This window comes from Pongo pygmaeus, chromosome 4 (assembly GCF_028885625.2).
Source record: "Pongo pygmaeus isolate AG05252 chromosome 4, NHGRI_mPonPyg2-v2.0_pri, whole genome shotgun sequence".
Classification (NCBI taxonomy): Eukaryota; Metazoa; Chordata; class Mammalia; order Primates; family Hominidae; genus Pongo; species Pongo pygmaeus.
Genome location: NC_072377.2, coordinates 155,538,084 through 155,552,066, shown reverse-complemented (window position 1 = coordinate 155,552,066; position 13,983 = coordinate 155,538,084). Strand labels below are relative to the sequence as shown.

The window sequence follows — 13,983 nt, the reverse complement described above, 5'->3', positions numbered from 1 at the left end:
CTCAGGTCTTCCCAAAAGTCAGGCAATAAGCACCAGGACTCCTGAAATTACTAGTCTCCCTCTCTTCCCCTTTCTTCCTGAAAAAATTCCCAAAGTTCTGTTTGTTCTATAAATCCTTGGGCAAAATGCCTTCTTACTCTTTGGGGGAAGCTCCACTCACTTGCTAACTCAAAAGAAATAAGCTTCTAGCCTGAACATAAGATGCAGGAATTTTTATTTTAATTAAAACTTTTGTATTATGGCTGAAAGACTTCCTTGAATTAATGATAAGGAAGGATGGCGAAATGATGAAATTTCTCGAACATGTGGAATTTGAGATAAAACAAAGTGCTAAGCAGACAGAGAGAAAGAAGAGGAAATGGAAGCATTCCGTTTTATAGCTTTGAAGTGGAGTGATAGTCACATGGTCTCATTAGTGTGGTTATAATTATTTGAATCAGTTCTCATGGCTTAATTCCAAAGTGTTCAATTATTACACAGTCATGTAGCTAGAGATAATAGAGTGTCTATTACCAGAAGGTATCTCTGTTCAGTCGGTCTAATTTTTGAAGTAAACTTTGGTCTCAAATATTTATATTCATTTGCCTATTTTTTCAAAAAGAATATTTACTTGAATGAAACACTTATTTAGCATTTATTGTATAGCAAAGATTTTATATGCATTATATTACTTAGTCCTTAAAACAATTCTAGGGTGAAAATGTTATTAACCCCTATTTTACACATCAGAAAACAGAAGCCCAAAGAGGATATGTTAACTTTTCTAAGATTACCCCAACAGGAAGTAAAAGAACTGATTCTAAATGTCTTGCATCTGAATGACTCTTATTGAGTTAGGTCCTCTCTGTGCCTCTTTTTCTGCTAATTGAAATGGAGTAATTAGTGACCTGGGTAAGGCACAGTGAGATTGTGCACAGTGAGATTGTGCACAGGCACAATCAGAATTGGAATGCACACTGCATAATGCACAAGCAGGATCAGACAATTAGCTACATGGTTACAAGAGAGGGTAGAGTAACTGTGAGAATAAAAGGGAAAAAATATTGTTTTGAAACCTATACAGTGCATCTATACTTAAGAGAGTATTAATAAGTTTTACTTATTAACTTTAAGCATGCAGTATAGTTTCTATTTTTGCTTCCAGATTCACCCTCTGCACAGTTCTCCATCCTGCCTTGTGAATGGGAGGTTCATCTGAATGTATCCCATCAGTGGGCCTGGTAGCAGACACTGCCAATCCCTGCGCAAATCTCTTAGGCCTTCTCCACCTCAATGTTTCACAGACTTCCAATTGCCAGTATACGTATCTTTGTGTCTGAGGGCTTTTCCCAGAAACACAGAAGGTTGGTCTGTCAGTCCAAAAGTATCCAGGAATTAACCCTTTTCTCCAGAAGCAGCCCTCAACCAAAGACTTTAGGAGTATAAATACCCCAACTCCCTCACCCTTCGGTGAAATAATTCTGAGAGGTATGTTTACATTGTTTCCAGAGTTTCTCTGTGGGACTAGGCTCCAGTCACCCACTATGATAGCTGGCTTAATAACAATCATACCAGCTGTCTTCTCTTCTTTATTTCACTTCCTCAGTTCCCTACTGGTATACCCTGAACCTTTGAGCCTCTCAAATAAATGACTTGCACTTAAACCCTTATCCCACAATCTGCTTCTGAGGGAAACTAAGATAGATTTCCTTGATGTCTAACTTTCTGGTGGGCTCATCTAAGAGGGAAGCACCAGCAGGAGCTGAGGTGTTTTGCATTCTACCCCCACCCCCACCCCAGGGGCTGCATGGCTGGCTCTGTGGCCCAATTCCTGTCAGGGGACCCTCTTCACACAGCTCTGTCTGTCTCCAGAGTCCAGTAACTGCTCCCATCCTTGCCTCTTCAGGCCTCAGGCCATAAACAGCACCCACCTTTACTAACCCTGTGAACTGCAGTGTTCCTTCCTTTTCATTGCTCTCCACCCCACCCACAATTCCGCAAATAGTTCCTATATTAAACTTTCTTCAAATTATCAATTTTAGCCCGCCATCTGTTTCCTGTTGGTACTGTGACTGATTCAGCTGGTTTGATAACTTCTGGGTTTGACCTCAGAGAAGACAGTTGGTTATGGGGACACGTGGGAAGGGCATGAGGCCATGACTAGGACAGTGGAGGGGGCAGAGATGGAAAGAGAAGTATACAGTGTGGCAGAGGTTAACTGTTATGGTGGTGGTAAGGAAAGAACAAAGTATCCCCAAACATAGCAGCTTAAAATAAACATTTATTATCTTAAGGTTTCTGAGGGCCAGAGTCCAGGAGTTGCTAACCTGGGTGGTTCTAGCTCAGGGTCTCTCACAAGTTTGCAGTCAGGCTGTCATCCGGGTCTGTAATGATCTCTATACTCAAGTGAAGCTGGAGAATCCACCTCTGAGTTCACTCGCTGGTTGCTGGCAGGCCTTAGTCCTCAACAGCTGTGGGCCAGAGGCTTCAGTTTCCTGCCACACAGGCCTTGCTATGGGGTTGCTCACAAAATGGCAGCCTGCTTCTCCCAAACAAATGATACAAGAGAAGAACGGGTGTGTGTGTGTGTGTGTGTGTGTGTGTGTGTGTGTGTGTGTGTGTGTGTGTGTTTCAGAGAGAGAGAGAGAGCTCCAGCAAGAGAGGGCCCAATACAGAAGACACAGTCTTTTATAATCTAGTCTCGGAAGTGTCATCCCATCACTTCTGTCATATGCTGTTGGTCACACAGACCAACCCTGGTACACAAGGGTAGAAACACCAGAAGGCAGTGGCCACTCCAAGTGAGCTTGGAGGCTCACTTCCACCAGTGCTCAAGAGTAACAAAATATCCCGTTAAACTTCCCTGTGAGGACAGGAAGACTCTCAGATGAGACAGCTGAAAGTCTAAAAGAACTTCCCAGGAATAAATTGTAAGAGGGGCAACACTGGAAATCCCAATTGTCCAAAACAATTTTTTTAAGAAGCCAACTTAGTGCTGCTCAGAAGTAAAGCTGGAGAGCCAGTGTAACTTTAGACAAATGAATTCCTCTCTCTGAACCTGTTTTCTCACTTGTTAATGAGGGGATTGGGCCATACTCCATGGCCTAATAACCAATACTTACATAGCACTGATATTACTGACAGCGTGCTGCCCTCTACCCACTTTACTTGTATTAACACATTTTACCTTCACAGCAAGGGGAGAAGCTACTATGGAGAGCCCTTGGCCCCATTCCAAACAGGCTGGGCTCTCCCACACCAGAGTCACCTCAGCCTGAGCTGGAGCACTGAAGATCTGATTAATGTGTTTAGCAACTGACTGACTGGCTCTTTTTCCGGCCTCTTGTGAAATATGCCTTCCTGTGTTGTCATCACCATGCTTTGTGAGTTGGAACAAAATAAGAGACTGAACAAGTTAGCTTCATTTCTTTTTCTTAAATATAAAAGTGTCTAGTCCTTTCCTGGATGTTTTTATTTTGACTTCAGAGAGAAGAAACAGTCTTGGTAATTTCTGAGGAAATAAACCCCCAGTGGCTGAATTTGGTCAAAGTGAGAAACAAACTGTCCCCTGGCCCAACCAGGGCCTCCCTGTTGCCTAACTTCAAGCCGTCCCCTCCCACATGGCAGTCTATGGGCATGAGGAAATCCCATAGGCTCTATCTTCAAAATACAGCCAGAATCCGTGCTCTATGGCACTATCTTCTTTTGCTTGGATCACCATTGCAATTTGCTAACTGAGCCCTGATTCTATCCTTGTCTATCTACAGTCCATTTCCAAAACGATGTCAGGAATGACCCTTGTAAAATGTAGGTTAGATCACATCACTGCTCTGCTTGAAATCCTGCAATGGTTCCACATTCCCTTCAGAGAAAAATTCAACATCCTTTAAATGCCCTTTAAGATCCTACATGAGTGCACCCCCAGCCCCCATTAACTCTGGGACATCATCCCCTAAGCCCCTCCCCCGTGCTCACTCCCTAACAATGACACAGGTCTTGCTGCTCCTCACATACGCCTTAGAGACCTTGTTTAGCTCCTTCCGGAAGGCTCTTTCCCCAGATATCCACTGGGCTCTTGCTCTACCTCCTTCAAATCTTTGCTCAAACCTTACCTTTTCAGGAGGGTTACCCTAACCACACAATTCAAAATTGCAATCCTCCCCTCTCCCCCTATTTCTTGTTCTGCCTTCTAAAAGAAGCAACTGCTTAAAGGTGAAAAATAAAAAAAAAATTTTTTTAGTTGCCAGCTTCCATATGGCAGCAAGTTCCAGACGGTTTAAAATAGTATTCATCCACTCTACAAATACTAACCGAGGACTTGCTCTGTGCCAGGCACTGAGTTAGGCATGAATTCAGTCTTCAATTCCACTTTGCTCAATTCAGTGAGCAATACACTGGTGCTCTCCTAGAAGCAAGCCTCGGGGTTGGGTGGTGAATTGTGCAAGAGGGAGGGTGAGAAACAGTCTTTGCTTGGCCAAATTTTAGTCAGGCTTCTGAATCTTCTGTAGGCCCATCTGTGCACGTCCTCATAAAAAGTTGTTTTAGTGGGCCAAGCATGGTGGCTCACACCTATAATCCCAGCACTTTGGGGGGCCGAGGAGGGCGGATCATGAGGTCAGGAGATCCAGACCATCTTGGCTAACATGGTGAAAACCCATCTCTACTAAAAATACAAAAAAATTAGCCAGCCGTGGTGGCGAGCGCCTGTAGTCCCAGTTACTTGGCAGGCTGAGGCAGGAGAATGGCATGAACCCGGGAGGCGGAGCTTGCAGTGAGCCGAGATCGTGCCACTGCACTCCAGACTGGCGACAGAGCGAGACTCCATCTCAAAAAAAAAAAAAGAAAATTCAAAGTTCAGTTCAATTCAAAAGCAAAAACAATTCAAAAGATTTCCCAGAATAAAGGCAGGCCAGCAGTCTTTTGCCATGTTTACACTTGGGAAATTAGCTTTAGCCCTGCCACCACCACATTTCCTGGGCAGGGAGGGCCCCCACAGGGGCTAGCATGGATATTGATGAAACAGGGACTTCTTTTTTCTTCCCCCTCTGTTCACTTACTATGACTTTTAGATTAGCCTGCAGATAGATTCAACACAGGAAACCCTGTAATTAATATAGTTTTCAAGTAGGAAAGCAAAAGTGGGGAAGGCAGTCAGGGCAGGTGGCCAGCATTGGTGAGAGCAGTTCCCCAGGATTCCTAAGCTATAGAAAACCCTAAGTCTTTGAGGTCAGAGCCCAGATTCGGTCCCCTTCACAAGACCTCATTTGACCAAAGTCTGACTAACTTCCAGTTTTTTCCATTATTATTGTGGATTTACTCTGAAGGACTTTTTATAAAAATGAAAACCACTTTGGGTTTTTCATACTTGGGATACTTAGGGAGCATTTCTTCCATGTGCTTAGTACTTCATAGCTTACAAAATGCTTTCACAGCCTGGATGATTTTTTATTGTCACCAAGGCAGGGATTATTCTTCTCATTCTATGTATCTTGAAACAAGACTCTGAGGTGTACATGTCTTTTTCAAGATCACATAGCTAGAAAGTGCCAAAACTATCCACTCAAATTTGATAATATACCAGGTGGGCAAAACAGTGGGAAATGGATAGCTCATACACTTACAGTGAGAGTGTAAATTGGCCTAGAATTTCACAAGGGCTCATTGCCAGTATTTATTAAATGTGGATATCCTTTGATCTGCCAGTTCAACTTTAGGGTCTCTGTATTAGCCTGAGCTCCCCCTAGAAAGCAGAGCTCAAAATGAGATTATGCAGGAAGGAAGCCAGCATTGAGAAGTCAATGAGGGTAAGTCCAGGGCTGGAAAGAGTGAAAAAGCAACACAAGGCTACATTATCAAGCTAGGCACCATTGTGCATAACTAGGACTCGATCCTGCTAGAACCCTGAGCCTTTGAGGATGGAAAGTATCTCATTTATCACTAGTTCCCTCCCCAGTACCTGGCATGTAGCAGGCACAAGATAATTGGCCACTTAATTATTCAAAATCAGTGCTCTAAAAAGTGTCTGTTTTATGTGGATTCAGCTCAAGTCTGCAGCCTTTCTGTACCTGCAGGCTCTGGCACTTCATTTTAACAGCATAGTCCAGAAAAGGAAATTTAAACTCAGTAGAGACTAGTTTATAAACCAGAAAGCCAACGAATTCATTAACCTAAAGAAATAACTGCAAATGAGTTGGCTAGTAATATATTTTCTCCCAGGAGCAGATGCCACCTATGAAACCAAATTAGTGCCAGGCTATTGCTTGGTGAACAAGTAATGACTTTTAGGCTCAACTGGTAAAGTGTGACATAAATTGTGACATTAGCACTGTATAAGCTGAAAAGGTCTATATAAATGTAAGGTATTATTAACATCACCATATTAGAAAATATGCTGGAGGGAGTATACATAGGGGTTATACCTGCAAGTACTAGAGTCAGACAGAAAAGGGTTCTACCTCTATCTATGAAACCTTATAGAGGAGTCACTGCACTTCCCTGTGCCTCAGTTTCCTGCTCTGTAAAATAGAAATAATGATAGCCACATGCTTTTTGGAGCTGTTGTAAGAATTAAATTCGACAATGTATGTAAAGTTTTGACACAGTGTGCTGTACTTAATAAGTGCTCAATAAATGTTTGCTAATAGTATTCAGTTCCCTTTCTTCTCAATCACCAACTCTAACGTCAGACAGCTAATAATACAACACTACTACAATTATAAAAAGGTAGACCTGGTGGCAGGCAGCAGAGGCTCCAGTTTCTGCTAGGCAGTTCTAGGTGGTCATTTTACATACTGGGGAGTCCCAATTAGAGAAAGGGAGTCAGGCTAGTGGGACCAAGGGATAGCAAAAAGAACAGATGCGCTCTAAGTCTGCCTTTCTTCACGGTGCAGGACACATAGCCCTCCTGTGCAAATAACTCACAATCTTCCTGCACTCAGCTATCACGAGACACATGCAAGTTAGCTCCCTGTAACCTTGGAGTTCTCGGTACTGCACAGCACTCTGCAGCCCAAGAACCATCGGATAAAATCTCCAGCAAGCCTTTGTTTCCTTGAAGTCAGCTCCTCTCTGGCTGGTCTGCCCATTGCAACCTTTCAACGTATTTTCATACCTTCTCTAATAAATCTGCATTTCTTTACCTAAAACTGTTGATAAATTACTTTCCCACCCATGTAATACCAGTCTCACGCAGTCGCTGCTCACCCAAGAGGCAGACCTGAGCCTTAGCTTACACGTTAGAAAAACGTAGACTCCTACCAACATTGTTCATTCATTGATTTCATTCCTTCCTTTCATACTTATTGAAGGTCCACAATACAGACTTAGACCTAATGCTAACTATGTACTCAAAACCTGCGTGGAGGAACTCACAGCCTAAGTTTCAAATGTGATAATGTATGTGAAAGTTCCCAAAGGCCATTGGCAAGACTCAGAAGACAGTGCCGGTGTGGTGTGACTCCTGTCTTTCAGTCCCCACGGAGCCCTGTCCCTTTGAGACCTTCCATTTGTCTCCTGGATGCTCGCCTGTTAAGTGGGGCAGAGGAGGCCGTCGTAAATAAGACAAAAGATCAGGCTTCCATTCTGGAAGAAAAGAATAAAAGGAGCTCACTGAGTCCAGACCTAATGGCAGTAAGGGCACTGGACGCTCACAAAAGCGCTGGGGGACGGGCCCAGGGTTGGGGGGAAAACAGGGATCCCAGCTGCGCACGCGCGCTCTGGTTTTCGACGGGCGCAGAGCCGGACGAGGTGGGAAACCTAACGTCAAAGTCTACGTAGGAAGACGTAGGGAAGGCAGCGAGGAAGACGCTGGCTCTCGGGTCACGTGATGCGCCGGGAGAGTCATCGCCTCCTCCCTCCCCAAGATGGCGTCCTTGCTGCAGTCGGACCGGGTTGTCTATCTAGTCCAGGGAGAAAAGAAGGTTCGGGCCCCGCTCTCGCAACTCTACTTCTGCCGCTATTGTAGCGAACTGCGGTCGCTGGAATGTGTGTCTCACGAGGTAACGGAGTCGCCCTATAGCGAATATGTGTGGTGGGGTGGGGGGTGGGGGCGCGGCGTTCATCCTAGTCACTGCTACCGGCAGGCTGGAGTTATTTTCCTTCCTTACTGATTGGTTTTGTCTTCCGTCACTCGGGTTTGCCTGCGATTTAATTTGCTTCTAATCTGTCACTTGGAAAGGAGGAGCAGCCTCGGGTGGGACTGAGCGGATCTTCTGGTTCCAGAGCGGCCTCTGATTGGACAAACTTGACTTAGGGACGGTGTCTGTCTCCGATGGGGCTTGGTAATTGGGTGGACTACGGAGAAAGGTCTGGGGGGTGCTTAGTTCAGCCCACTTAAGGGGCGAAAAACTGCATTTCCAGGATTTATTGCGAGGATGGAGGGAGGCGGAGGCATTCTCATTCATAGTTCTCCCATCCTGAAAGTTCTGCTCCTCTTTTGTCCAGAAACTGGGCCCTCGTCAGACTGCCTTGCCCTGTTCCTGACTCAGGCCAAGGCCTGCAGCCGGGAAGAGGTTGGGGCGGCGTGAGTTATGTGAAAAGCGCTCAGAATAGAGTATGTCATGTAAGAAGCTGAAAGTGTATTTATGGAGCTAGAGGACAATGCTGTCCTTCCCTGGCACAAGTGGGTGTCCGAAGTTGGATTTTTCAAAAAGAAGACCCCGGCCAGTAAAAAGTCACCAAATAACAAAACCCCAAAACTTCTGCAGCGCTTGGCACATCTTGTTTATTCAGTAAGCTTTAGGGATTAAAAGGCGAGTAAGACATAAAATGCGCTGTTTAATAAGCCATAGTCTACTGAAGAAAAAGCTGATAGTAATAATAGTTGCTGCTTATTCGATACTTGCTATATGTCATGTGCTTTATGTAATCTTCAAGCCAATTTAAGTGGATACCTTTTTAAAAAAATTTTTTTACAGGTAAAGAAACAGATACAGAGTGTTTGCTGTAAGTCACACAGCCAGTAATTTGGGGGTGGGAGGGAGGACGTGGATTTGAATCTAAACAGCCTAACTCAAGAGTGTTTTTTACTGAAGATCCCGGGACTGTTGAATGCATATGAAAACACATACTATAAGCCATTTTATGTGTTATTAATAACTATTATTTTATTGAAGATACTTTTCATAATAGGAATAGTCAAGAAAAGCAATTAAATAATGCAAGAAAAATCGTATATATTAAAAATATGGCATCGATTTTTCTTCTCATCTCCATTAGCACTTTCCTTATGTGTATCTCCTTGATGATTCCCTATTCCAGCTCCACCTCCAGAATTTATTGGATCATATTCTCCTGTGGTGAATAGAGTGCTCAGTCTCCATGATCTGTCTCTAAGACTCTCTTCAATTAGGACAACCAGTCTGTGACAGCATCTTTTACAGCCTGATGTGTACCTGTGATATGGAGGCCATTAGAGTTTAGGGAAAGATGAAGCTCTGAGGGCTGGAGCAGGCAGTGAAGTTCTAATGGAGAATCTGGGTCTGGAGCTGCACATGAACGGACAAGCAGAATTTGGAAAGGGGGCAAAAAGGAATGACTTATATTTTGCCTTTTTTGATGAGTCAGTGCAGATGTTAGTTAGCAATACTGTATTTTATGTTCCTGGAGATTATTTGAGCAACAACTTTATTAATCTTTTCAAATTGACCTGTTTATAGCAGATGATGAAAAAAGCCAGTTTGTGTCGTAGTATTTATGTTCCAGTGATTGTCTTTTCATTTGCAGGTGACTAGAGTTCTATAATTGTCAAATAGGACCTACATTAAAGAAAATAATTATTCAGACTTTTAAAACATAAAATGAACTTAAATTTTAGACTCCAGTTTTTTAAGTACAATAAGACTGTCCCATTAATTTGTTTAAAAATCTCTAATTGGTTGGCTATAGCTGACTATGTAAATATTTATGCTTTCCTTCAGTCAACCTGTATTACTTCAATAATGAGAAATCTTTAAAAAAATTTCCTTCAACAGTTAAAGTATGGTCAAGTTTTATAGTCATATAAAGCTAGCCTGGACAGGAGGATATTTTATCACAACGTTACAAATTGGATTATTTTATTAATCTCTTTATTAATCATAGAATTCTATGGAGTTCAATTGGAAGTTGTAGATTGTTAAATAAACAACTTTTAACACATAAAACCCTGATGACAGAATAGGAAAGATCAGAAAAATAGAAGGATTTTTTAAATCCAGAAGGAGAAAAAAAAAAAAACACACACACAAAAAAAACAGGTGATTGAAGAAGAATAAACCCTAAGCTGAAAACAGTCTACCTTCTGCTACAGTATAACATATTTTAAAATTCACTATTTGACAAGACATATACACAAGTTAAACTGAGTTCTCCTCTGATTTTTTTTTTCTTTCTTGTTTCCTCCTAGGTGGACTCCCATTATTGTCCCAGTTGTTTAGAAAATATGCCGTCGGCTGAAGCCAAACTAAAAAAGAATAGGTAAGACCTGGATTGATATTTTTTTTTCCTGTTTTCCTTGACTGTTCTCTAAAATAGCTGGTTAAAAAGACACATGGGCCAGGCATGGTGGCTCACACCTGTAATCCCAGCACTTTGGGAGGCTGAGGCAGGGATCACGAGGTCAAGAGGTCGATACCATCCTGGCTAACACGGTGAAACCCCATCTCTACTAAAAATACAAAAAATTAGCTAGGCGTGGTGGCACGCGCCTGTAGTCCCAGCTACTTGGGAGGCTGAGGCAGGAGAATTGCTTGAACCTGGGAGGCAGACGTTGCAGTGAGCCAAGATCGTGCCACTGCACTCCAGCCTGGGCAACAGAGCAAGTCTTTGTCTCAAAAAAAAAAAAAAAAAAGACACATGAAATTAACTTTTTTAACCAGCTCTTTTTCATTTTAAAGCATCACCATTGCCAAAGATGAAATTCCCTTTGATTTTTGAAATAGATTTTCTACTTTAGAACAGTTTTATACTTCAGAATTATGGTGAAGACAGTATGGAGAGTTCTCATTTACCTCACATCCAGTATCCCCTATTGTTAACATTTTACATTAGTGTGGTATATTTGTTACAATTAATGAACCAATACACTACATTTTATTCAGATTTCCTTAGTTTTTCCCTAGTCTCCTTTTTTTCCAGGATTCTTTTCAGGATATCACATTATATTTATAGTTATGTCTCTCTAGGCTCCTCTTGGGTGTGATAGTTTCTTAAAATTTCCTTGGTTTTGATGACCTCAAAAGTATTGAGGAGTACTGGTGAGGTATTTTATAGAATGTCATTCCATTAGGATTTGCATGATGTTTTTTTCTTATCAGACTAGGGGAATGTATTTTGGGGAGGAGAACCACAGAGGTAAAGTGCCATCTTTGATTACATCATATCAAGGGTAAATACTTATGACTTGTCACTGTTGGTGTTAACCTTGATTATCTGGCTTGAGCTAGTGTTTGTCAGGTTTCTCCACTGTAAAGTTACTGCTTTTCCTTCTTTTTTTGTACTCTACTCTTTGGAAGGAAAATCACTGTCACAGCCCATACTTAAAGACTAGAGAATTATGCTCCCCTGTCCTTGAGGACTATCTGCATAAATTATTTGGATTTGGAATTCTTTTGCATGGAAGATCTGTCTCTTCTCTGCTTGTTTATTTATTTTTTAAATCACTTACTTATAGGACAGTGGGATCATGAATATTTATTTTATACTTTGGGTTGTAATCCAATACGACTTTATTTATTTTGCTCAGATTATTTCAGCTTTGGCCATTGGGAACTCTTTCAGTTGACTCCTAGATCCCTTTGACATACCCCCATCATTAGGGGCAGGAGAGAGTTCTCTGTTCATTACTGTGATCATTTTCTTACCGGTACTACAAGATACTCCAGACTCATCTTGTGTGTGTGTTTTGTGTGTGTGTGTATTTTTTTTTTGAGACAGGGTCTCACTTTGGCGCCTAGGTTGAAGTGCAGTGGTGCAATCTTGGCTCACTGCAACCTCAACCTCCCAGGCTCAAGCAGTCCTTCCACCTCAGCCTCCTGAGTAGCTGAGACTACAGGCACATACTACCACACCTGGATAATTTTTGTATTTTTTTGGAGAGACAGGCTTTTGCCACGTTGCCCAGGCTGGTCTTGAACTCCTGGCTCAAGCACTTCACCTGCCTTGGCCCAAAGTGCTGGGATTATAAGCGTGAGCTGCTGTGCCCAGCCTCATCTTGTATATTTTCTGTGTCAGTCTTACAGTTGTTTCTCCAAGGAGCCTTGGTTCACTTTATTGGAGAATAGTCTCAGAAACTAAGGTATGGCTGCTAGGCTTGCTCATTGCTACTGGATGGTGTTTAGTTTTTAGCTTGAAGTGAAAATCCTTTTGCTGTTAGCCATACCCCCATCCCTTGATGGATGTGAACCACTATTTATCTTTCCTGCCCTAAGAAGTAACCCCTGATAACCAGATATTGTTTTGTATGCTTTCCACAAATTAATTTTTATCATTTAATCCTCAAAGCTTCCTTGTAAGGTGAATACTATTATTATCTTCTTTTGATAGTATCCAGATGGCAGACTATAACAGAGAATGCAAGTTATATTATAGAACAGAGCTTCAAGGCAGGTACAGGACTGCAGGTGAAATCTTAATAATCTGTGCTGGTGGGAGAGTTAAAAGCAAGAAGACATAGGGACCTCCTAAAGGAGAAATGTTGGCTGAGCACTAGGAAAAGTAGCATTTAAGGAGAGAACAGAAAGCCCTGAAAATATGCTGCTTCTGAACCATTCCAGTTTGATAGCATTGTTTGCTTTCTGTTTCAGCTCTCTAGCACAGCAGTTGGTTATTTTCCAAATCGAGTTTCACAGCTTCTTGTATTGTTGACTCTTAAGTTTTCTATGGCACAATTGGTCTGTCCTCTCTAAAGGCATAAGCTGTGACATTTCTCTTTTCCTCAGAAATCTTTGTGATCAATATGAGCATAAAAAGAGTCTGGAATCGTAAACTCCATCTGTTAACAATGATTCTCTCTGTGGAGTAGGATTGGGTTGGGCTCCAATTCTTACTTTGGTGATAACTGCATATTTTTTAAAACTAATGAACCTATAGTACTTTTGAACTGTTAAAACAAAGTTGGTAAGAGGCCTGCAGAATGTTATTGTTTTTTCTTGAGAGACACTTGTCCTTATATTTGTTCTCTCTTGAATTCCTAACTCCTGGAACCATGTCTGGCACGTAGTAGGTGCTTGATAAATATTTGTTGAATGAATGGTTGTGTTTGTCATGTCACAGATGTGCCAATTGCTTTGACTGTCCTGGCTGCATGCACACCCTCTCTACCCGGGCCACGAGCATCTCCACCCAGCTTCCAGATGACCCAGCCAAGACCACCATGAAGAAAGCCTATTACCTGGCATGTGGATTTTGTCGCTGGACATCTAGAGATGTGGGCATGGCAGACAAATCTGTAGGTGAGTGAGATGGACTTCAACATGAAATTTTGTGCAATTGACAGTGCTATAATTGCCCATAGATTATTATTTCTGTAACCCGTTGGGGCGATAGGAGCTAAATTCAGAATATTTTGTCATTAACTCTTCTGTGTTCACATATTTTCACATTTGTAGGCCTTAGTGTTTTATCTGAGATTGGATAATATTTAGTTTTCTTAGACTTGATAAAATAGCTTTTATAAATCTGGTACTTTCTTGGAATCAAAATATTAATGCTCTTCATGAAAAATAAACATTCATGTTAAGACATCATGGATAAAACTAAAGGATAAGGCCGGGCACGGTGGCTCACACCTGTAATTCCAGCACTTTGGGAGGCTGAGGCGGGCAGATCACAAGGTCAGGAGATCGAGACCATCCTGGCTAACAAGGTGAAACCCCGTCTCTACTAAAAAAATGCAAAAATTAGCCGGGCATGGTGGGGGGCACCTGTAGTCCCAGCTACTCGGGAGGCTGAGGCAGGAGAATGGCGTGAACCTGGGAGGCGGAGCTTGCGGTGAGCCGAGATCGGGCCTCTGCACTCCAGCCTGGT

General features: G+C 42.3%; 1 protein-coding gene across 4 annotated transcripts in view; it reads left to right on the top strand.

Annotated features, from left to right (window-relative positions):
* DCTN4 (dynactin subunit 4) overlaps window positions 1–13,983 on the top strand; it is a 64,415-nt gene that overhangs the window by 12,777 nt on the left and 37,655 nt on the right. The window contains exons 1-3 of one of the 4 annotated variants that reach the window (XM_054487831.2): window positions 7,690–7,976; window positions 10,364–10,434; window positions 13,231–13,409. In XM_054487831.2, coding sequence (XP_054343806.1) covers window positions 7,842–7,976; window positions 10,364–10,434; window positions 13,231–13,409 — 385 coding nt within the window. In that variant the 5' untranslated portion in view covers window positions 7,690–7,841. Of the gene's footprint in view, window positions 1–7,689; window positions 7,977–8,571; window positions 8,730–10,363; window positions 10,435–13,230; window positions 13,410–13,983 lie in introns of those variants that run through there. The other 3 variants (XM_054487830.2, XM_054487833.2, XM_054487832.2) reach the window with 3 other exon arrangements.